This window comes from Danio rerio, chromosome 17 (assembly GCF_049306965.1).
Source record: "Danio rerio strain Tuebingen ecotype United States chromosome 17, GRCz12tu, whole genome shotgun sequence".
NCBI classification, from domain to species: Eukaryota; Metazoa; Chordata; class Actinopteri; order Cypriniformes; family Danionidae; genus Danio; species Danio rerio.
In genome coordinates, this window is record NC_133192.1 from 49,854,408 (window position 1) to 49,879,362 (window position 24,955).

At 38.3% G+C, this 24,955-nt stretch overlaps 1 protein-coding gene across 3 annotated transcripts in view; it reads left to right on the plus strand.

Annotated features, from left to right (window-relative positions):
- tmem63c (transmembrane protein 63C) overlaps positions 1-24,955 on the plus strand; it is a 143,213-nt gene that overhangs the window by 86,687 nt on the left and 31,571 nt on the right. For all 3 annotated transcript variants that reach the window (XM_005158882.5, XM_068214295.2, NM_001159836.1), the window contains 8 exon segments: positions 3,956-4,076; positions 4,221-4,354; positions 6,921-7,043; positions 11,476-11,629; positions 11,780-11,886; positions 17,162-17,248; positions 17,801-17,866; positions 17,943-18,105. In XM_005158882.5, the coding sequence (XP_005158939.1) occupies positions 3,956-4,076; positions 4,221-4,354; positions 6,921-7,043; positions 11,476-11,629; positions 11,780-11,886; positions 17,162-17,248; positions 17,801-17,866; positions 17,943-18,105 (955 nt within the window).

The window sequence follows — 24,955 nt, forward strand, 5'->3', positions numbered from 1 at the left end:
TTCCCTTCTCCCTTCCTAATCTGCAATTGCCTCTCTGGTTCTACCGCTAACTGTATTACAAAAAAAAAATAAAAATTACTAATGTTTTGCTTCTTACACTTTACATACCTGAAACTTGCTTACAGCACTTATTCATTGTTGCTCTTATAGTTGTGTGTGCTAGTGCTCTCATTTTTTTTCTGCAACCTTGCTGCACTCGCGTCCTAAATGTTTACAAAAGCGTAATTCATCTATTCCTAATGCACTATAGTATGTTTTTAAAGACACTATAGTCTTAAGCCATTTGTTGTCATTTTAACTGCTTTTTTTGATTAGCTTGATTAACTCTTTCTATGATTAGCCAGTATGGTCACTCAAACAAGTTAAATACAATTTATTAGTAAAGCTAGTAAAAAAAAATTTAAATAATATTTTTAAAATGGTTACACTTTCATTTTAAGGTTGTTACACATGTTCCATGTTCTTACACTGTAAAAAAATCCTGGTTGCCTAAATTTTTAAGCTGTATCAAATTAACCTTATGAGTCTATTTAACTTACAATATGTTAAACTGACTTAAAACAGCTGGCAAAACTTATCAAATTAAGTACGAACATAACTAACTTTGTTTAATAAATTACAATCAACTAAGGCTGTCATGACTAATTGGTCATATATTTTTTTACAATATAGTAATTACATAGTATTAACCAATTAGTTTGTGTATGTTTTTGATTAATACTATTAATATATAATCAATAGATTAGTTATTGTAAATGTACTTTTTGTAAACTTATTGTAAAAATACTTTTGCTGTAACAAGGAGACCTTAAAAATAAGTGTAAACCAAAAATGTACTATAAACAGTCAAAATGTGAGAAAATAGCTCAGAAAGTACAGGGTAATATAAGGAAACCACAAAGGTTAGGCTTAGGGCTACACTGTAAAAAGTATTTAGCTGACTTTAAAAAAAAGTTAATTTTGTTAGCGTGTTTTTTTTTTTTTTTTTTTCCTTCGGGTGCTTTGGTATTCCCCACAATCCAAAGACATGCGGTAGGGGTGAACTGAATAAACTAAATTGGCTGTAGTGTATGTATGTGAATGTGAGAGTATATGGGTGTTTCCCAGTACTGGGTTGCAGTTGGAAGGGCATCCACTGCGTAAAACATATGCTGGATAAGTTGGCAGTTCATTCCGCTGTGGCGACCTCTAATAAATAAAGGGACTAAGCTAAAAGAAAATAAATGGATAATAAAAAAGTGAGCAAACCCATTGCCTTAAAATAGCAAGTTGACATTAAAGAGTACACTGAAAAAAATTATTCAGAGATGATTCCTTGGATTTACTATTTTTTTTTTTTACGTTAAGTGGCTGTAAACAATTTATTTGGCCTAAATTTAAACAAACAAATTAAGTTAAGTTTTATTAAACTTAATTTGTTTGTTTAAATTCAACACAAATAAATTGATTGCAACAGTTTTGCAGACATCCTTTTTTCAGTGTATTGTAACTTTTAAGTTGACTTAAGTTTTGTAATTAAGCATGTATTTAATTTACCTGATATTTTTAAGGCAACAGGTTTACTCACTTTTTAAAATTAAAGTCAACTAATCGCTGTGTAGTTATTAACCAGATTATATAGAGATTATGAAAATGTGTACTGGTAACTGTTGAAGACGAACTTGCTAATAAATACATATTGGTATGTTGAATGAGTACTATTATATAGTTTATAGAATCAAGTATCTAATATTACTAATAATAAGAACTAGCATAAATACAATATAATGAATATGAATTCCTATTTAACAGATACAAGTGTCTAAAAATTACAGTAATGTATGTATTAGTAATGACTGAGTTCCTGTATCTATTAAGTTCTAGCATATATTGCATTGGCGCTAACAAATCATAAGCAGCTGGTCATTCTGGTATGAGCTTTTTTATTATAGATATTAATATCTAAATAAGAATAATATCTAGTATCTAGGGAATAATTACTAGAATGTAATAAATAGTTACTAGTATTAATAATGCAATACCTAATGATGTAAAACATTTTGTATTTTGGGGTTCCTGTTTTAATTTTTTCTTTGTTTATTTATTTCCATCAACTTTTCACCCTGAAAAGTTGGAAAAAGTGACTTTTACTATAATTTGTAATAGTTTAAAGTGATATATTGTTGGTGTTTGTGTTGTATATTACAATACAAAATCCTTGTAATAAACATGTTCTGTTTTTTTACAGACTTATTTCTCTATATATAATTTTTTATACATGAACTTAATGCAACAAAAACTAAGGATATAATTAATGATTTTTGAAGGAATCATACAGCAGCTTAGGTGACTGATATCAGAGGTCAAAAAGTAGAATGTGTGGAGAACTACAAATATTTGGGTACCATTATTGACCGATCTTTAGACTAGTGATGCTGTGTGCAAGAAGGGGAATCAGCGCCTACATTGTCTTAGGAAACTTTCACGTTTTCACATTGGCACTAATATGCTTGCACTTTTTTATAGTGCTTTTATTGAGTCTGTCCTTCGCTCTGGAGGCATGGTTTGGAGGTCTGTCTCTCAGGTTGATTGATGAATCACAGCTAAGTATTGAATCCCTGGATAGTAGGCAGCTTTTACAGATAGCCCAGAACATTAGTAGCTGTAGTTCTGATCCTCTCTCTGAGAAGTTTATCCTGCTTCCTTCGGGTCATAGGTTTCAGATGCTTTTTAGTAGGACAAAATGGTTTAGGAATAGCTTTGTCCCATCCTCTATTGTCGCTCTGAATAAATTGTAATTTTTAAAAAGGTATAATTTGTATGTGGGTATGTACAGTTGAAGTCAGAATTATTAGCCCCCCCCCCCCCCCCCCCCCCCCCCCTTAAAGCTTTTCCTTCTTTTTAAAATATTTTCCAAATTATTTTTAACAGATTCAGGAAATGTTTACAGTATGTCTGACAATATTCTTTCTTCTGGAGAAAGTCTAATTTGTTTTATTTTGGCTAGAATAAAAAAAGTTTAAAATTTTTTATGCATCATTTTAAGTACAAAATTATGCCCTATTTTTTAAGCTATATTTTTTGACAGTCTACAGAACAAACTATCGTTATACAATAACTTGCGTTAACCTAGTTAAGCCTTTAAATGTCACTTCAAGCTGTATAAAAGTGTCTTTAAAAACATCTAGTAAAATATTATTTACTGTCATCATGGCAAAGATAAAATAAATCAGTTATTAGAAATGAGGTTTTTTTAAGTATTAAGTGCAGAAGTGTGTTGAAAAATCTGCTCTCCGCTAAGCAGAAATTGGGGAAAAAATAAACAAGCGGTCTAATAATTCAGGGGGGCTAATAATTCTTACTTCAACTGTATACGTGTGATTTAGTTGTTTGTATCAAATGCCAAACTTTGCTGCAAAAAGAATCTACCTACGGGTACCAATATAGTCAACTAACTAACTAACTAACTAATATATTTCACACTACTTAAATATCACTTTGTTAAACTGTAGAGTTGAAGTTTCAACATCAAAAGTCGACAGAGCACAGATCAAGGTCCCATAATGCAATTCAAAACTATAAACAAACAAACAAACAAAAAACATTTGTGAATCACAAAATAAGTAAACTGTTAATGAACAGAGTTTTTTACAGTGTGATATCTAACAATAAGTAATAATTTCTAATGAGTAACTACTAGTATATTTAAAATATGGGTAAAACTTTAGTTTGTGTAACAATTCACACCATTTACTACTGGCTTATTACCTGCATATTATTAAGATATTAACTATTTATTAGCACTTATAAAGTATGACCTTATTTTACATGCTTAATCCTAACCAATACAACCAATACAATACAACTACTACCCTACTAACTATTAATAAGCAGCTAATTAACAGTTAATGGAGCTAAAACTGTTAAGCGTGAATTATACATTAAACTAAAATGTGACTAAATTATGGTCTTTCAGACGAAAAGCGATGAAAGGAAGGCTGTACTTCACGACTAAAGCTCAGAAGAACGGAAGGATCATGATCAAGACTCACCCTTGCGCACAGATCTTCTGTTGTGATATATGTGGCTTTGAAAAGGTAAAGGATCAGAAAAGGTGTGTTAATATGTCTGGACTGGCCATTTGTGTGTGGTTCTGCACTTCCCCATGTTGGCCACTGGAGACCAGCATACACCAGCTCCTCTCTGTCTGATTAGGTCTAACAGTACTGTTCTCTGATCAGGTGGATGCAGAGCAGTACTACAGCGAGCTGGAGGAAAAACTGACAGACGAGTTTAACGCAGAGAAGAACTGGATCTCCATGAAGAGGCTGGGCATTGCATTCGTGACCTTCAGGGATGAGAGAATGACAGCAGTGTAAGTGTTGGGGGGAAACGGATCATTCTTGAAAGGATTGTTGATCATCAGCACCATCCATTAAAGGAGAATGTTATAATTACAGTACACAGATTTAAAGGATAATTCACACAAAGTTAAAATGTACTATTTAGTCACCCTCAAGTGGTTCTAACACTTCATGAGTTTCTTTCTTCTGTTAAACACACACTATATATATATATATATATATATATATATATATATATATATATATATATATATATATATATATATATATATATATATATATATATATATTTTTTTTTTTTTTTTTTTTTTTTTAAAGAAAGCTGAAAACCTAAAACTATTGCCTTCCATTGTAGGGAAAACAACTCCTATGGAAGTCAATGGTTACAGGTTTACAACCTTTTTCAAAATATCTTCTTTCCTGTTTAACTGAAGAAAGAAACGTGGGAAGGTTGAGTAAATGATGAAAAAATTGTTATTTTTTAGTGAACTAACCCTCTAAGTAATGTAAAACATATGAAGCAGAGCGGTGGCAAAGTGGGTAGTGCTGTCTCCTCACAGCAAGAAGCAAGAAGGTCGCTAGTTTGAGCCTCCGCTGGCTCAGTTAACATTTCTGTGTAGAGTTTGCATGTTCTCCCCATGTTCGTGTTGTTTTTCTTCAGATGCTCAGGTTTTCCCTAGAGTCCAGACATGCGCTATAGGTGAATTGGGTAAGCCAGATTGGCCATAGTGTAGTGTCTGTATGTGAATGTGTGTATGGGTGTTTCCCAGTGATGGGTTGCTGCTAAAAGGGCATCCACTGCGTAAAACAAATGCTAGATAGGTTGGCGGTTCATTCCGCTGTGGTGACCCCTGATTAATAAAGGGAGTAAGTTTAAAAGAAAATGAATGAGTTTTCACGTGTTTGATGTTTTTGTACATACTATTATAAATTTTTGTTTCGTGGAGCTCTCAGGTTTCCTACAGTTTGTCCGGGAGTCCATGTGGAGCATATATGAAACACACAAATCTGAAATTGCGGCATTTCTAAATGTAAACCAGCTTTTTTTTTATTATGTTCCAAGTTCTTGTGATCTGTTAGCATTATTCAAGGGTTAATGTACTGTACATCAGTTGTTTCTGCAGATTAAGCCCCATCCTTGACATGAAGCACAGGGTCTTTTATCATCCTGAAGTGCTTTATGCAAGGAATAAAGTACATCCAGGCAGTTTTCATGGCAGAATAAAGCCTGACAGACTGACGAGAAGCAGAGCCCTGTTGTATAAGACTGAAGGACTTTATTCTGTAAAAACAACTGCCTGGATGTCCTGCTTTTCCGTCTCATTACATGGCTGCTTGCTACAAATATAAAATTAGACATGAAACATTGTTCTGTGCTATAATAGTTTTTTAATTTCTTTATTAAATGTGAAGTTGACAGAAATCAAAAAAGCTGAATGAAGCATACATTAACTAGCACATTATTCCATTACAAGTTGGTGGAAAACAGTCAAAAACAGCCAAAAGACAAGCATATAACCCAGGCTAATTGTGAAAGTGCAACCCGTACAAATTTCTGGAGAGCGCGAATTATGTAGCCAGAGCTACGTATGGCCGCGTTTTATCTTTAAAACGAATGCTACGTGGTATTCTGTTTCTTTTTACCTGCTGACTGCTTACTTCCCTATGGACCCTATTACCTCCCTTTTCAGCTGTTACTATTGTTTTGTTTAAAACAAACAAAAGGCAAAAAATAAAATAAAGAAGTAAATAACAGCGGATGCCCTTCCAGCCGCAACCCATCTCTGGGAAACAAACATACACACACTCAAACACTACGGACAATTTAGCCTACCCAATTCACCTGTACCACATGTCTTTGGACTGTGGGGGAAACCGGAGCACCCGGAAGAAACCCACGTGAACGCAGGGAGAACATGCAAACTCCACACAGAAATGCCAACTAACCCAGCCGAGGCTCGAACCAGCGATCTTCTTGCCGTAAGGTGACAGCACTACGTACTGCACCACCATGTGGCCTCTGATATTGGTATACTTTTTAGAATTAATAATATTGTGATATTCATAATTTGTGAAGTCATACAGCTCTGGGTTTAAAACAGCGACCGCTGGTTTCTCATCTACTCAAAAGTCTCTGTAGTCATCTTGACAACACGAACACTGACGTCACCTCAATGGAAACCCTGCCTCTGCTTTCATTTGATTGGAGAAAGACAAAGACTGACATAACATGCTTTTTCCGCTCAGAGTTGATGTTTTCAATTGAGAACGCACAGTACGCAACAACAAAAACGTAAGGCACAGCAGGCGGTTAAAACATGAGGCATGCAGGGTGCATAAGCAGTGGGTAAAAACGGCCGCAACCGTTAGTAAATCATTCACAAAAAAAAGGTGCCTCTCAAGCAAAAAGCGCGTTTGGTGTGATCGGCCCCTAAAGCATGTGCAGGAATAGTTGGCGGTTCATTCCGCAGTGATGACCTCTAAAATAAAGACTAAGCCGAAGGAAAATTAATAAAAGAATTAAAATTTTACCCTTACAGTATGTGAGTGTTCATCTTTGTGCTTGTGTTTGTGCAGTATTGTGAAAGACTACAGTCGAGCTCGCTGCCGCCACAAACCCCAGCAGTCCAGCATTACCACAGTGGTGCGATCCCATCAGTGGGACGTTTCATACGCCCCTGCCCCTAACGACATCATCTGGTAAGTCCAACGGCAGACACATCTATACTCTGAAATGGAAAAAAAGTATAAGAATAAAGTGAAGCTATTTTGATTCATTGTTTTGTTCTATTTAACGTTTGTAACTATAGTTATGGTAGCAGTGCTGGAGACATATATATTTTTCATGACACGCTTTGTTCCAAGCCATTACACTTGGATTCAAGAGATGAAATCGGATTAATTAAGTCTCAATCTGAGTGTGTGCCTAGACAGCCACTGTGAAAGCCATTATATCCCTTACATAATATGTGTTGAGAATCATATATTGAGTGAGTGTTAGTGTGCGTGGGTGTGTGTGTGGGGGGACAGTGTCAGCCCGTCTTTCTGCTTGACTGGACAAGTGTGTTTGTGCGCGCATGTGTGTGTGTGTGTGTGTTTGTGTGCATCTGAATTCAAGACTTTCAGTTTTATGGATGTAAGCTCTAATGTTGTAGCATGTTTGCTTCTTATTAAAACAATTTATTGAAGTGTGAATGTTTTCCAGTTCAGCATGGACCATGAATGCTTTCTAGCGCTGCATTTATAGAGTAAAGGATTTTGCGATGTTGGAAAATTAGACAGTGGAAACAATTACTTTCCAAAGGCATTTGTTTGGATTTTATGTAAATAGCATTGTCACTTTTATGCCTTTCACGTGCACTAATTTGACTTTTAGGGGTAGTTCATAATGAAATTAAAATCTGAAATTATTTAGTCATTGTTCCAAATGCATGAGATTTATCATTTCATGCAAACCCAAAGATGTGTGTAGACCAGTGTTTCTCAACTGGTGGGTCGTGACCCTAAAGTGGTTCGCGGGAACATTTTCAGTGGGTCGCGGAGTGTGTGATAAAAAAAAAAACAACAAAAGTTAAATTTTTATCTCATTTTGCTAATATCAGACTTTTATTTTGAACTGCGCATGCGACAACCGTACCGTTTGACATGTGAAATTTCATTCAATTAAAGCAACTAAGGCGAAGCAGTTGCGCAGTAGGTAGTGTTGTTGCCTCTCAGCAAGAAGATCGCTGAATCGCTGGTTCGAGCCTTGGCTCAGTTGGCGTTTCTGTGTGGAGTTTGCATGTTTTCCCTGCATTCACGTGGGTTTCCTCCGGGTGCTCCCGTTTCCCCCACAGTCCAAAGACATGCGGTACAGGTGAATCGGGAAGGCTAAATTGTCCGTAGTGTATGAGTGTGTGTGTAAATGTGTGTGTGTGGATGCTTCACAGAGATGGAAGGGCATCCGCTGCGTAAAAACATGCTGGATAAGTTGGCGGTTCATTCCGCTGTGGCGACCCCGGATTAATAAAGGGACTAAGCCGACAAGAAAATGAATGAATGAATAAAGCAACTAATATGTTGAAGTGCAAGTACGACCTTAAATATGTAAAGTGTGGATTTACATATATTGAGGACAAAGATGGCTTAAAACCTCAGTGTGTCATATGTGGCGAGGTGCTCTCACAAGAGAGCATGAAACTTTCTAAATTGAAATGACATTAAGAAACCAAACATCCCAGTTGCAAGGACAAACCTGCGGGCTATTTTCAAAGACGACTCCAAAAGCTGAGGGCATCACAAAAGTACCAAACATCTTCATGTTCAAAACCAGTACAGGCACGCTGCGCATCGACTGTGTAGCTCACAGTTTAGCGAAGGCTAAGAAAGCCCACATATTAGCAGATGAGCAAATAACTGGTGATTATTAAAAATTGCTGGTTTTAATTTACTTTAATTTGCTGGTTTGTTCTGTTCAACAGGATCAGTGTTAATGTGTTAATGTTTTATTAACAGTTCAGTTTACTAAATGGTAACTGAACTTTTCCTTACCCCAACCATTGTTTACAGTATTTGACGTTTTTACTCTGTAGTATTACTATAATTTGATACATTTTGATTTATCGGTCACTACTTGTGTATGTTAACAAATAAATACAAATGAATTATATTTCCTAAAATTATATTATAGTTCCTAAAAATGTAGGTCGCGGCATAATGACCATGTTAAAATTCAATTCAATTCAATTCAATTCAGCTTTATTTGTATAGCACTTTTACAATGTAGATTGTGTCAAAGCAGCTTCACATAAATGGTCATAGTAACTGGATCAGGGTAGTTTAGTTTTTTAGTGTTTAAGTTCAGTTCAGTTTAGCTCAGTTCAGTGTGGTTTGAAATCATTACTGAGAGTCTAAACATTGAAGAGCAAATTCATCGATAAGTAGCTTTTCGGATCCTGAACCATGCAAGCCAGTGGCGACAGTGGAGAGGGAAAAAAACTTCACCAATAAGAGAGTAAAAAAAAAAACCTTGAGAGAACCAGACTCAGTTCGGCACGACCATTTTAATTTCTCCACTGGCCAAAATGTGGGTCTCATGGCCAAACCAATTGAGAACCACTGATGTAGACCATTTCAATGTGGTCATGTCATTGCCCAATGGACATTCCCTGTTTGTTTCCAAACCATTCCATAACTATAACTAGAGACAAATAATCATAACTTAACATTAAAACAGCTAGCATAACATTATTTATTAATATTTTGCATTCTTAGAAGCTATGGAAATTAAAAATATAAAACTGAAAATACATTAAGACCATTGTTATTATTTATATCCTTCAAAATAGTTTATATCTTGGGGATGAAATGATAGGAATAAATGGATCTTGTTGTGAACTTCATTGACTTTCATTATAAATATTTCACCACAAAGTGTTAGCCGTATAAATATGATCAATTAGCATATTTTTGTGTGCTCATATTCAGCTTTACAAGCATCATATTCAAATCCATCAGGTGATCACAGTAAAGCACACCACATACTTCAGTTTAACTTGTCATGTTTGATTTAGCTTGAAGTATAATGGGGCTTTTAAGGGATAGTTCACTCAAAAATGAAAATTCACTCTATTTACTCACCCTCCACCTGTTCCAAACTTGTTCTGTTAAGCAAAAGAATATATTTTGAGTGATGTTGGAAACCTGACATTTGCAGTTTCTTTGCTCTCTACAGTTTATGTCACTAGCAAATTAGATTTATGTAAAAAACTGAAAAGTCAACGTAAAAGCATTTATTAATCTTCGTTATTAATATTATATTATTCTCCACAATAATTAAAGTCAAAAATCCAGAAGTCATCATTGTTTTATTAAATGAAGATAATAAATAATACAGTTATGTTGCATTTTAAATGAACTTTAGCATACAACTATAATACTATTTCTCACAGTTGACTATTAACTTTTACTAATACGACTATTGTGAAGTGTTACTATAGTATTCGTCATCCTTTGGCAATTGAATTTGTTTGAAACATTTGTTCATTCTGAATATATATATAAAACAAAGCAATACACTAAGTATTTTTTAAAACTATTCGTGTTAAAGTTACCTTCATAAAACCATGATAAAAGCTTTAGAAATGAATTGCAACATAACAAAATTGGTACCAGCAGAAGCCTAAACTTGATGGTGATTAAATAGTAAAACAGTATTCATCAAAACTAAGATATAAAATATACAGGGTAGGTTTATAAGGGTTATATTTAATATTTTTAATACCACACCAAATGAAATTTAGAACCAGTTGTATAGTATATATATTTTTAATAATACAGAGTTAGAAAAAAACACACACAACAACAACTAATTAATTATCATCCTTCTTTATTAAATCTAGAAAAAGTTAAAAACTTGTAAACAGCTGACTAATAATAGCTAATACTAATAATTGGGATGCACCGGTCAGGCCAGTCATACAAAAAATTGGTCAGTTGATTGATTCATCTCTAGTTTTATTTATTTATTTATTTATTTATTTATTTATTTATTTATTTGCTAATGTACAGGTTGAAGCAGTTGTCAACAGCTGTTATAGTGTAAAATTTTATTAAAAAAAACACATTTATATATGGTGATTAAATAGTAAATATATTTACTAGTATATATATATATATATATATATAAATATATATATATTTATATTATAGATAAATAGAACAAAAACTAAAACTGTTCCGTTCTATCGATTTTGAAAACCTTTGAAACACAAATTTAAGATATTTTAAGACTAATTATATCCTTATACTATAGAATTCAAGACTTCTTAAGGATTCACAGGCACCCTGAGTATAAGTGAACTATCCCTCGAAAAGCAAACAGTGACATAAAACAGAAAGCATCAGAAATCAACCAAAGGTTTAATCTGAAAGTTATATTGTTTTAGAAAGGTTTAAACCATGTACTGCCAGCTAAACCATCTGAACACCAGCTTGGCCTAGCTAACCAGCTTAGACTAGAGTTTTCCAGCCCAAACCTTCCAGTTTATGTTACATCAACTAAACATCCCCCTTATTCTTGGAGAGCAGGCCGTCTCTGTCTGTAACTGCTGTGAAGAGCTTGTTATGTTGATTGGTGCCTGTATTGTTCCAGGGAGAATCTGTCAGTTTGCGGTCCTCGCTGGTGGCTGCGCTGCATCCTGCTCAACATCCTGCTCTTCCTCCTGCTCTTCTTTCTCACAACCCCTGCGATCATCGTAAACACCATGGACAAGTTCAACGTCACTCGGCCGGTCGAAAGCTTAAGGGTCAGTGACCATCAAAGCCCTTTTTTTTATAACCATTTGGCTGTATTACGCCACATTAGAACGTAAAACAAAACAGGACCTGCTTTTTGGTTGTTGTTTTGGGAAGTTGAATGTTTTGGATTTGATCTTTTACTGTCTTCTGCTGTCTAGAACCCAGTAATTACGCAGTTCTTCCCCACTCTGCTCCTGTGGGCCTTTTCCATCCTCCTGCCCTTCATTGTGTACTATTCGTCTTTCTTTGAGTACCACTGGACCAGGTATGATGCCGTTTCCACTGCCTGACTTTAAACTCTTCTAGTCTGTGTATAAAAATGAGAGAACTGCATCAGGGAGGTCTTTCTGCTTCATTATAACAAAATTATTGTTTTAACTTTTTACAAGGTGTAGTGTTTTTAAATCTGTCTGTCTATCTATCTATCTATCTATCTATCTATCTATCTATCTATCTATCTATCTATCTATCTATCTATCTATCCATCCATCCATCAGTCCATCCATCCATCCATCCATCCATCCATCCATCCATCCATCCATCCATCCATCCATCCATCCATCCATCCATCTATATATATATATATATATATATATATATATATATATATATATATATATATATATATATATATATATATATATATAATTTATCTATCTATCTATCTATCTGTCTACCCTGTAAAACCTAATCATTTCAGAGGACTCAAATTTTGTAGATTACCGAATAAAATGTAAGTATGTGTAATAATTTTTACAATTGTAAAACTTTATGTCTCCTTGACTAGTAAGTTTTAAGGTATCTTTACTCATATTCTATTACATTAATACTGAAATCTTTTGATCTTTAATACTAAATTAGTTTGATTTAATTATGTTTATCTTCAACTAATACATTTTATTTTACACAACTTAATCTACTCAAAAGATCAAACATTAACAGATTCCAAATAATTGAAAGATTTCAAAGAAATTTCTCCAAAAAATAGACTGAAATGAATTTATCTTTATTTATTGTTGTAATGAGTGCTGGTGACAACAGGGGTTGGATCCAAGTGCAGCTTTTATTAATCATTAGGTAATATTATTATATGTAATGCTTAATACAGGGAAACTTGTGTGTGTAGTCCATGTAATCAGTAATGACGAGCTTCAGCTGTGTGTGTGGTTAATCAAGAGGGGACCTGGAACTGGTGTGTGACTGCAGAGCATAATGGGACATATAGTTCAGTTTGTGTGTACAGTGCCCTCTAGCATGTCTGATGGGCACTTAACTTGGTGGCCTTGACAAATATCATAAATATTTTTAAAAACAATGTGGACAAATAGCAAAACACCATGGATTACCTGCAAAAGCCAGTCTCCTGCTCAAAATCCTTAGTTCATCTATCAAAACTAAATTTCTGTATTAATGAACAGGTCTGTGCTGTCAGAAATACGAGCACTTTTCATTTACTTAGTCATGTTGTCAATACTATAGGGTACTCTGGAGGGCTGTTCTGGTGTAAACGAGAAACAAAAAACAAAATTCCTTTTTGTTTGTTTTGCTGTTTGTACTGTAATTTTTTGACAGATCATGTCAGTGTGATACAGATAAGAAAAGACAGCATTGTTTAGCACAAAGAAAAACAAAAATAGAAATGTGACCATAGGACAACCTCCTTTTAGACCTTCGTTAGAAAAAGTCAAGATTCACCTGGGAGAAATTGATCAATTGTAAACAGATTTAGAAATAAAGTTGAATGGAAATGTTGAGTTTGAATGTATTGTATTTAACAGGAACAATGCTCATTAATAAACAGTAAAACTGTAAATAAGCCAGAGTTAGCCAGAAGGGCTAATTTTCATCTGTGGCCCCCTGCCAGATTTTAAAAGGCAACCTAAAATCAAAAAAACACATCATCACACATACAAAAACAGTAAAGTTACATATGACAAACGGATAAAAACATGTGATAAGAATTACTTAAAATGTTAGACAAAAAAATTACACATGATTACAAACTTGATTTGCTTTTAGCCATTTCTTTAACTTGTATTTGAAAGTTGAATAATTTGTAACACCCCTTAAGTCAATCATAAGTGTGTTCCAAAAATGACAGGCTCTAACTGAGAAGACTGATCGTGCAAAAGTTGTACATCTAAACTGCACAGCACAGTCTCCCCTGGGAACAGATCGTGCTGCTTGACCATTATTGTTCTTGTGTGTCACAAACTCACATAATGGAGATGGAGCATATCCATTTAAAATTTTAAAAATCATACAGGCATCAGCCAAATATTTCACATTATCAAAGCTCAATAAATAATGTATAGAAAAATGCATTATGACAGAATATTATAACAACTTGTTCAGTCACTTTTGCATGTGAAGACTTATGCCATGAACAATAGATTAAATGTTGTGGGGAGACTCTCAACAGAGACCAAAATAATACATTTTCACATCAATGTGACCAATGTGACATAAGCAGATAATGTAGCAAACATCAGAGAATTGTACATAATCATTTGCATGGATGTACAAAAGCATTTGCAACTTTTTCAAAGGAATGAGAAACTGCTTTTCTGATGTGCACATGTAACACCAAGATCTGAAGATTGAACAGGGAATTTTGAGAATTTCAATTCGGATCTGAGACATGGATCAAAGTGACTGAGAACTGTAAGTGTAATCAGATTAAATGACCAAAAAAAGAGTAATCCAATAAAATTCAGTAAACCACAAATGGTTATTATTTAAAACAAATACACAAAAAGCAACTCAGACTGAAGTTTAGCCCCCTTCCTGATAACATCCCAGCATTCCTCTGACTTGCACACTTATCAACACATACTTTGAAGATAATGAAAATTCTGTCAAGTTAGAACTGCATTTATTTACTCAGCTAAACATACAGTAAATTAAGATAATATTAAAGACAACATGAAGAATATGGCCTCTTTTATATTCTAAAATATAAATACCTACAATCACCATAAAGAGAGAGTTCACCAAAAAATTTTAATCTTGTCATCAACTCCTCACCCTTTACTTGTTCCAAAAACGTTTGAGTTTTGTTCTTCTGTTGAACCCAAAAGAAGATATTTTGAAGAATGTTGAAAAGCAGCAGCCATTTGCGTCCATAGTATTTTATACATAGTTTTGTTTCTACTATGGAAGTCAATGTCTGCATGTTTTATACATTCTTCAGAGTATCTCCTTTTGTTTTTAAAAGAAGAAAGACATTTGTAAAAGTTTAAAACCACTTGAACGAGTAAATGATGAGGTCTTTTTTCATTTTTGGGGTGCAAATATCTCGTTAATATAGCCAAAAATACAATTAAAACTTATTTCAAGTGAAATCCACTGCATAAACACGTTCATATATCAGCGCACAAACATATTGCATAACTGCAGAACATCCCCCAACCCAGACTCCCACCCACCGATGCACAACACGTTCACATGATGTCCCTCATCCTGCCTCTCCAAGCTTGTTGTCATAGTGATCATAACAAGGGAATATAATCATATGCACACTGGCGGCATCTTTCACACAGTCATATTATGGTTCGTGCGGATCAAACCCTCTGCATTGTGCAGCTGCTCTACCTGCAGCACTTGACTGAAACACTTTAATCATTATTATGCAAGTCAACCTAAAATCCAATTTGGAGTGTTTACTTCCTTTATTTGCATTTTAGGAAATTAATTACATTCAGGAAGAACTGGGATTGAGAAAAACTCCATCAGTATATAGTATAAGAACTGGTGTGGAAATGCATGATATATACAGTATATAGTATGGAAAGTAATTGATTCAATAGGTTTATGATAACATGTTTAAAAAAAGAAATCTATTTAAGAACCACAGTGAATCCCCATATGTGTTAATTTATTGTGATTTTAAATCTTTTTACTTTGCCACTATTCCTAAAATTACCCATTTGTCATCATTTGTAATATAACAATTTGTATTAAATGTACATTATATAGTAAATTTAATATGATCACTTTGTATTTTGTTTATTTAATTTATTTTATTTTGTCCTACTTTATCTGAAGGTGCAATTCTCTATTAGAAAACCAAGATTTTTACTTTACTAAACTTGCTGCTTATTAATAGGTTGTTGTTAGGTTTAGGGGTATGATTAGGGATGTAGAATAAGATGATACTTTATAAGCATTAATAACCAGCCAAAATCTTATTAATAGACAGGTAACAAGCCATTAGCTCATGGTGGGAATTAATACTTCAAGTCTTAAAAATTACTTTTTGTATATTTGAATAGGCATGTTGCTTTATTTATAGATATGAATGTATACATATTCACATAAATATGCATATACAATATGTTTTACTAAATGACAAATACAATGGAACATTAATTTACCCATATTTTGACAGTTTATTTTCAAATAATTTTGGTCTATTTAAAATTCTCTTGAAACATGTATTTGTTGTGTTATTTATTATTTAATAAATGTATTTTAATTGGTACACTGTGAAAAGAAAATCCATAAAATTCACAATAAAAATAACTGCAGCTGTGGTTGCCAGAATTTAACTGTTAAAAAATATGGTACATTTATACACCAGTGTTTTGAAACACTATACACAACTTAAGTTAAGAATATACAAAGTGAAGTGTCATGCAGGGAATTATGGAAAAGTCAATTTACGCTTATTATATAGTTATACACCATATATATTAAAGAAACTTACTGTTAAACAGGTCACAACCATTTTTTTTTTTTTACGGTGTAGACAGAAGAGGGGCTAATGATTCTGACTTCAACTATATATATATATATATATATATATATATATATATATATATATATATATATATATATATATATATATATATATATATATATATATATATTGGTGTATTTAAGTATTTAGGTGTAATAATATACAACAAAAAATCCTGAAAAGTATCATGAAAAGATCACATTGATAGTTTGTGTAATATAGGCTATAGCAGAGAAATTATTATTATTATTTTATCTTTTGCAGCATCAAAGATTATTTCTACTTTTCTTAATTTCTGTAATTAAGTGTGTTTTACAGTATTGTAGGTCTGTTTGGTACAGTATGTGAGTTTTTCTGTGAAACCGAAGACTAAAATCTGCTCAAAGTTAGTTGGAAAAATCTTGAAAATCTTTCTTATCACAAGAACCTCACCAGGCTGCCAAAGAACATTGTTCAGTCTAAACTTTGATTTAAAAGTTCCAGGATTTATTCAATTGAAAGATCAAAACATTAATTTGGACATCAGGCTGTCTTAGAACTAAAAAAGGTTCATGTAAATATGAAAATGTGAATCTTTTACATAAATCTATTTTTTGAATCTATATATGTGAATTATGTCTTGTCTGTTTGTATATATATATATATATATATATATATATATATATATATATATATATATATATATACAATCAGATCTAATTTAACAAAGTTATATCAATCAATCAGTTAATCAATTAATCAATCAATCAATCAATCAGTTCAGTTGTAATCAGTATTTTTTTATGTGTGTCTCCTTCAGGTCCGGTGAGAATCAGGTCACCATGCACAAATGCTTTTTACTGCTTGTCTTCATGGTAATCATTCTACCATCACTGGGTCTGTCCAGGTAAACATCCTGTATTCTAAAATGAAATCATTATATGCTGTAATAAAACATCAGTAAAAGCATCTTATTTTTTCGCATTTTAAAACGTATATCTTTGTTAGTTTTGTGAAAGATATAAGTTTGTCTCAGAAAAACAAAATCTTTATATACAATACTAGATGTGAGTCAATAATAAATAAGGATGTCCTACTTATGCAGACCCCCTTAGTCTTTAAATAAGCCTTTTAAAGCATACCATAATTATTAATGAAACATTTAAAGGTGTATTTTTGGATGTTTAAACAGTTAAAGGTGCATTTTTCTAATAATTTCCTAATGATTGTTACTTTTATAAGTTGCTCACATTTACTGAACAGTGAATGAACTGTTAACAAACATGAACAAGCATTAAACTGTTGTGTTCTTGTTAATTAACAGTAGCAAAAGATTATTAAACTCTGTAAAATACATTGCTAATAAGTAGTTTATGTCAAATAACTACTGAGATGTTTTTGTGAAGAAGTGTTATCTGCACAGTATTATATGTTTCATGTCTTCTTTTCTGCTCCCCAGCTTGAATTTGTTCTTCAGGTGGCTTTTTGACGTCCGCTTTTTAGATGAAACAGATGTAAAGTTTCAGTAAGTTCTTAAATTATAGCTCTTGGTTCGTTTATTTATAAATGGTTATTAACATTGCTTTTTTTAATCTCATCAGGTGTGTGTTTTTGCCTGATAACGGGGCGTTTTTTGTGAATTATGTGATCACGTCCAGTCTGATCGGGACAGCGATGGAGCTTCTGCGTATTCCTGCTCTGCTGGTGTACTCTCTCCGCCTTTGTTTTGCCAAATCTAAAGCCGAGTGCATCCATGTTAAAATAGTGAGTGAGTCCGTACAGTGAGTTGTGTCTCTTCTGTTCACCATTGCTGAAACTATTGAATCAAAAATACCGTAAAAACAGATATAATGAAAATGATTACAATTTAAAATAATCATACTAATTTCTGTGTTAGCAAAGCTGGATTTTCACCTGCTACTTATCCAGTCTTAAAGAAAGACTTTTTAAAAATAGACTCATTTTATAACTGCTTAGAGTTAAACAGTTGAGTTTTACCATGTTTTAAATCATTTAGCCAATCTCTAGGTCTGATGGAAGCACTTTTAGCTTAGCTTAGAAAATATCATGAATTGGACTAGTGTAAATCAAAAAACTGCTTGAATAATTTTCCTATTTAAAGCTGAACACTTTTGTGCTAAGAGCGTCTGAAAATGAAAAGTTGTCATCTTGTATGATTATATAGCTACGAACTATGCTTTCATTCTGCCATAATTAGCAAGAATCAATGATATTGTGCTCTTACTTGGTTAAATAGCTGCGGACAATTTTCAGGCATTGTGAGATGCTCTAATTCTATTCAATGATTTATGCTAAGCTAAGCTAAAAGCACACTGAGATGCACCAGACCACAAGATCTATTGGGGATGCAACAATACATTTAGCCCACGGTTTAATACATACCTCGTTTTTTTAACACTGTTTTCGGTTCGGTTCTCATGGCTTAACACATTTTTTTTTTATTCTATAGGCAAAAGGAACTGTAGGTTAAGGAGAAAAAATAATAATAACGATTTATTGCAGTACTCATTTTTTTTTACTTAAAAGCCAAGAAAAGTACACTAGTTCCTAGTGTATTGTATATATAAAAATAAAAATCTGAAATCTCACAGCTGCTGGTAGCCTGTACAAACTGGGGAACACATAAAATCCTACATTTTGAAAATAAACATGCATGTGAAGTTAATAAAGATAAATTGGCCATTTCAAATAAACCTATTTGCACTTAAGGAAACATAAATAAACCATCTTAATTATCTTAGTGCTGAAAAAAATGTGAGACTGTAATAAGTAAACACGGATCGAGTGCTTTTATAAGATGACAAAAGCCTGCATCTCCAATCACCGAAAACGGCTGCAAATCTTAAACAATAAACACTCGCACTGCCTGTGTTATTTTTATGTGTCTTTCGGAACCAGTTGGGTTTGTTAGCTGGAATGATTCAGCGAGGGATTGTTGCTATTTGGACTTTATTACCTTCTCTGCTATCCTGCCTTCAGACAGTGATATTACTGGGTGATGGCACTGCAGATGTGCAGTTATGGTTATACATGTAAAACAATGCTTGCACACAGTTATTTTTTGTTCACCGTTTTTTCTTTTGTTGGCATTATACTTACCGGCAAAACCGAAATGTCTTCACACCGCAGATTTGAAAGACGCTGTCGCTTCCTTGTACTGTTGCCTCAGCCTCACTTCACTGCCGCTTGCCATATTAAAGTGTGGAATGATGGTGACGCACCCACTAACTTTAGAGCATAATGATAGGATATTTACTCGCGGGGAGGAGTTTCCTCATCTCAGCTCATAGACTTACAGGCACACACACACACAGTCAATTTGGGGCGATATAAAACGCACATAAATTATTTAAATGCAAAACCAAGAAAACCGCAATTCACAAGTGTGTATTAAACCGTGAATGTCATACTAGCGGTTCAATATTATATTGAGAGTCATGGCCTCCCTAATACACAACAGTTTTGTCTGGTTCTTAAACCTGATTGGCTGACAGTCGTGAGATATTTTGCCAGCAACAGCACACAAAGGCCTCTTCACCTTTGTGTATTACTCCGCCCACATACAAGCAGAGGATGCTCTACAGTTTGACAAATATTCCTGCTGTTAGGCAACATAATGTAATTTTGAGGCTATTTTAGTCAAGAATGTAGTTGTTTAAATATCAACTATGCAGTTTATTTATAAGGATAGTGCCTATTTTAAAATATTTATCATTTCTGAGAGACCGTGCGTCGGTGTCCATTAGTCAAAGATGGTTGACGTTGTCTAGCCACAAGATGGTGCCAGGACCGCATAACAAGTCCTTGCTTAGAAGGTTAAAACTGTGTGTTTTCTTGTTTCTTGCGCACGAAACAGAAGCGTTGGGGTTTTTAGGGTGGACCGAATAGAGTCAATAAGAAGCTGCAAATAAGAAGCTCGATTCAGCCTCGTTCGTCCTTATCACAACAGCAGTCTGGTAGTGATTGCGCTGCTTTTTTCTGGGTTAATTATTGTGATATTGTAATGGTCGCTTAATGTTTGATATGCATTGTGTATAAATGTTATGTCCTCTTTAAGAGGACTTCATCTGTGGTTGTTTTACTTTTGAGATGTAAGCACACATGTATAGGAGCTCAGTTCAGTTCTGGCATGCTCTGAGGAGGAGTGTGTTATGGTCGCTCTACCGCTGTATCATTCTTTTATTTGAATAATGTAACATTTTATTTTGCAACAGATGTCTTTTTCTTTTCCTTTTGCCTATTTATTTTCGCTGACTGGCATGTATGTTATCGACAGTACTTGGGAGAAATGCATTAAGGCCAATAGGAAGACCGAAATAGTTTGTCTCCTTTTTTTTTCATTCCTTAAAGTCTTCGGGTAAATGCTGAGTTCCCCTTCGGTTGGGGAACTTCAGTGCCATGAATGGGAGGATTCGTATCAGAAGCCGCTTATCTGGAGAGTATTGAACGGGCCAATGAATGAAATTAATTGGCAGCGTAAGCTTGCGCAGGTGTGCGACATCTGCAATCATCTCAGCATATAAGCACACCTGAAGCCAGCAGACGCCATCCTTTTCGCTTCAGATCCTTTCTGAGTGAGTCGATGAGGGTTCCTCTTGCTGATCAGCACTTCAGAGCGAACGAGTGTGTCTCCCGGTCCAGAGTGGGTCTTCGCGGTGGCAGACGGTCGAGCTGGGTTACTCCCTTGCCTGCGGTTCTTTGGGTCCGGTCCTCCAGAGCGGTGCGTATAGTTGCAACTTTCCTAAAAGAGCAACACAGTCGTGCAGCACGTCCTTTTCAGGATGGCGCTCCGACTGTGCGTTTCTGGATGCGGGGGTTTCCTGTCTCCGGATGATGGACACGATCACTGCATTGCATGTTTGGGGGTCCAGCATGTTAATGCGGTGCTCGCGGGCGGTTCATGTCGTCATTGCGATGCCATGACCGTTGCACAGCTAAGATCGCGGCTAACTTTCGCAAGAGAGCGAGCCACCCCAGTTGCCTCCTGTTCTAAAAAAGCAGCGGGCGCTCGGGCAGATCTGAGGGTTTCAGCGGGAGCTAATCCGCCGCCCACGGGCTCGCGGACCTCTCGCTCCTCACGGCGCTCCATCCAAGCTTCGGGTGGTGAGAGTGATCCGTCTAACCAGATGGTAGCTCTCACACTCGCTGACACCGGAGATCAGATGTCCTCCGCGGCATCGGAGGGTGGGCTTTCACTGTCCGACGAAGATCCGGACCCGCTCGCCCCCTCCGGGCAGGTGAGCGCTGTCAAATCGGATCCTGAAGCGGACATGTTAGCCGTGCTTTCCCGGGCTGCTTCGGCCGTGGGGTTGGAGATGGTTTATCCCCCAGCTCCGCGGCCGGACCGACTAGATGGGTGCTACATAGAGGACCAGAAGGCGAAGCCTTCGAAGCCTCTCGTCCCCTTCTTCCCGGAAGTGCACAGTAGGCTCACGCAGTCCTGGAGGGCACCTTTCTCTGCCCGTGCTGCGAGTGCCTCCGCCCTCACCGCCCTTGACGGCGGAGCTGCCAGGGGGTATGAGGCGATCCCGTCAGTGGAGCGCGCTATCGCGGTCAATCTTTGTCCGCGCGGCGCCTCTACGTGGCGGGGTTTGCCCCGCCTCCCGTCCAAAGCCTGTAGGTTGTCTGCCTCCCTCGGAGCCAGAGCTTATAAGGCTGCGGGCCAGGCTGCTTCTGCTTTGCACGCGATGGCCACCTACCAGCGCTACCAAGCGCAGGCGCTGGCCGAGCTGCACGAGGGCGGGTCCAACCCAAGCTTATTACATGAGCTGCGCACCGCGACCGACTATGCTCTTCGGACTACTAAGTCCGCCGCGTGTGCGCTGGGGAGGACGATGTCCACACTTGTGGTTCAGGAACGCCACCTCTGGCTAAACCTGGCCGATATGCGCGACGTTGACAAAGTTCGCTTTCTTGACTCGCCCATATCCCAGGCTGGCCTGTTCGGCGACACCGTCGGTGAATTCACCCAGGAATTCAAGGCGGTGAAAGAGCAGTCGGATGCGATGGGCAATGTCATCTATCGGCGTGGCCGTAAGCCCACTCCGCCCGCCGAGCCATCCACCTCCGCTGTTCCTCGCCGAGGGCGCCCGCCAACGAGTGCTGCCCCGCCTGCGCCTCCGGCCAAGCGGGCGCTGCGTTCACCTCGAAAGCAGGCAGCCCCTCCTGCCCAGGGCGCCGTTAAGTCCGGTAAACGGACCGCGAAGCGTCCCTGAGACAGGCCATCCGGAGAAGAGGAAACTTGCTCTTTCCCCGCTGGAGGGTGGGGCCCCGATAACAACGGTACTTTTCAGTGCCACCAAAACATCAGTAAAAGAGCACTTTTTCCCTTCCCCGGATGTGACTGCACGAGTTCTGCCAGTCCGGGACGCGCTGCCTTCCGGCTCGCAGACTCTACGTGCTTCGCCAGTGGCTCACGAGCGCTGGGGGGACGGTCTCCCTTCCCTCAGCCCTCCAGCCCCCTCTCCGGAGTCAGGGTGCGGAGCCAGAGCGAATCGCTCTCCTCCAGCTTTTCTGCGGGACCCTCGTGCTTCCCGGATCAGCACACCCACTCCGCGCTGCCCCACCGCTGGTACGTCAGTGATTGTAGCGATGACTCCATTAGCGAGGGCTCTGCCTGCCTGGTTAGCGCGGGCCAGCCCCTCGCGGTGGCTCATACGCACAATCAGACTCGGTTACGCGATTCAGTTCGCGAAACGGCCCCCCAAGTTTACGGGCGTGTATTTCTCCAGGGTCAACCCCCTGTCCGCCCCTGTCTTGCGAGAGGAGATTGCTGCCCTCCTGGCGAAGGGTGCAATCGAGCCGGTTCCTCCAGCCGAGATGGAGAGTGGGTTTTACAGCCCATACTTCATCGTACCCAAAAAGAGCGGTGGGTCACGGCCAATCCTAGATCTGCGCGTTTTGAACCGCTGTCTGCACAAGCTGCCGTTCAGAATGCTCACGCAGAGGCGCATTCTCCAATGCGTTCGTCCTCGGGATTGGTTTGCAGCCATAGACCTGAAGGACGCGTATTTCCATGTCTCCATTCTTCCACGCCACCGCCAATTTCTGCGGTTTGCGTTCGAGGGTCGAGCGTGGCAGTACAAGGTCCTCCCCTTCGGGCTCTCCCTGTCTCCGCGGGTCTTCACCAAACTCGCGGAGGGTGCCCTAGCGCCCCTTCAGCTCGCGGGCATTCGCATACTCAGTTATCTCGACGACTGGCTGATTTTAGCCCACTCGCGGGAGCAATTGATTGTGCACAGGGACGAGGTGCTTCGGCATCTCCGCCTACTGGGGCTTCAGGTCAACCGAGAAAAGAGCAAACTCGCCCCCGTGCAGAGGATTTCTTTTCTTGGGATGGAGCTGGACTCGATCACCATGGTAGCGCACCTCTCCGAGGAACGCGCTCGCCTGTTGCTGAACTGTCTGAGGGAGCTCGACAGCAAACTAGTGGTCCCACTGAAGTTCTTTCAGAGGCTCCTGGGGCATATGGCATCCGCAGCCGCCGTCACGCCGCTCGGGTTGCTCCATATGAGACCACTTCGGCACTGGCTTCACGATCGGGTCCCCAGACGCGCATGGCACGCGGGCACACACCGGGTCTCGGTTACTGCGCTGTGTCGCCGCGCCCTCAGCCCTTGGAACGACCCCTCGTTCCTACAGGCCGGTGTGCCTCTAGGACAGGCGTCCAGCCATGTTGTTGTTTCAACAGACGCTTCCAACACGGGTTGGGGGGCCGTGTGTCGCGGGCATGCGGCTGCGGGCCTCTGGAAGGGTGCCCAGCTGCATTGGCATATCAATCGCCTAGAGCTGTTGGCAGTGTTCCTCGCTCTCCACCGCTTTTTACCGGTGCTGGAGCGGCAACACGTGCTGGTCAGGACGGACAGTACGGCGGCGGCGGCGTATATCAACCGCATGGGGGGTATGCGCTCTCGCCGCATGTCTCAGCTCGCCCGCCGTCTGCTCCTCTGGAGTCACCCGCGGCTGAAATCGCTGCGCGCCATTCACGTCCCAGGCACGCTCAATCGTGCAGCCGATGCGCTCTCACGACAGCTGTTACGCCCTGGAGAATGGAGACTCCACCCCGAGTCTGTTCAGCTGATATGGGCGCGATTCGGGGAGGCCCAGATCGATCTGTTTGCTTCCCCCGAGAACGCTCACTGCCAGTTGTTTTTTTCCCTGACCGAGGGCTCTCTCGGCACGGATGCACTGGCCCACAGCTGGCCTCGGGGCATGCGCAAGTATGCGTTTCCCCCAGTGAGCCTGCTCGCGCAGTTTCTGTGCAAGGTCAGGGAGGACGAGGAACAGGTTCTGCTAGTTGCGCCCCTTTGGCCCAACCGGACCTGGATATCAGAGCTCTCACTCCTCGCGACGGCCCTCCCCTGGCGGATCCCTTTGAGAGAGGACCTACTCTCTCAGGGACAGGGCACCATCTGGCACCCTCGCCCCGATCTTTGGAACCTCCACGTGTGGTCCCTAGACGCGAGGAAGACTTGGGTAACCTACCGACTGCGGTGGTTAATACCATCACTCAGGCTAGAGCCCCCTCCACGAGGCGCGCCTACGCCCTGAAGTGGAGTCTATTCACTGAATGGTGCGTCTCTCGCAGAGAAGA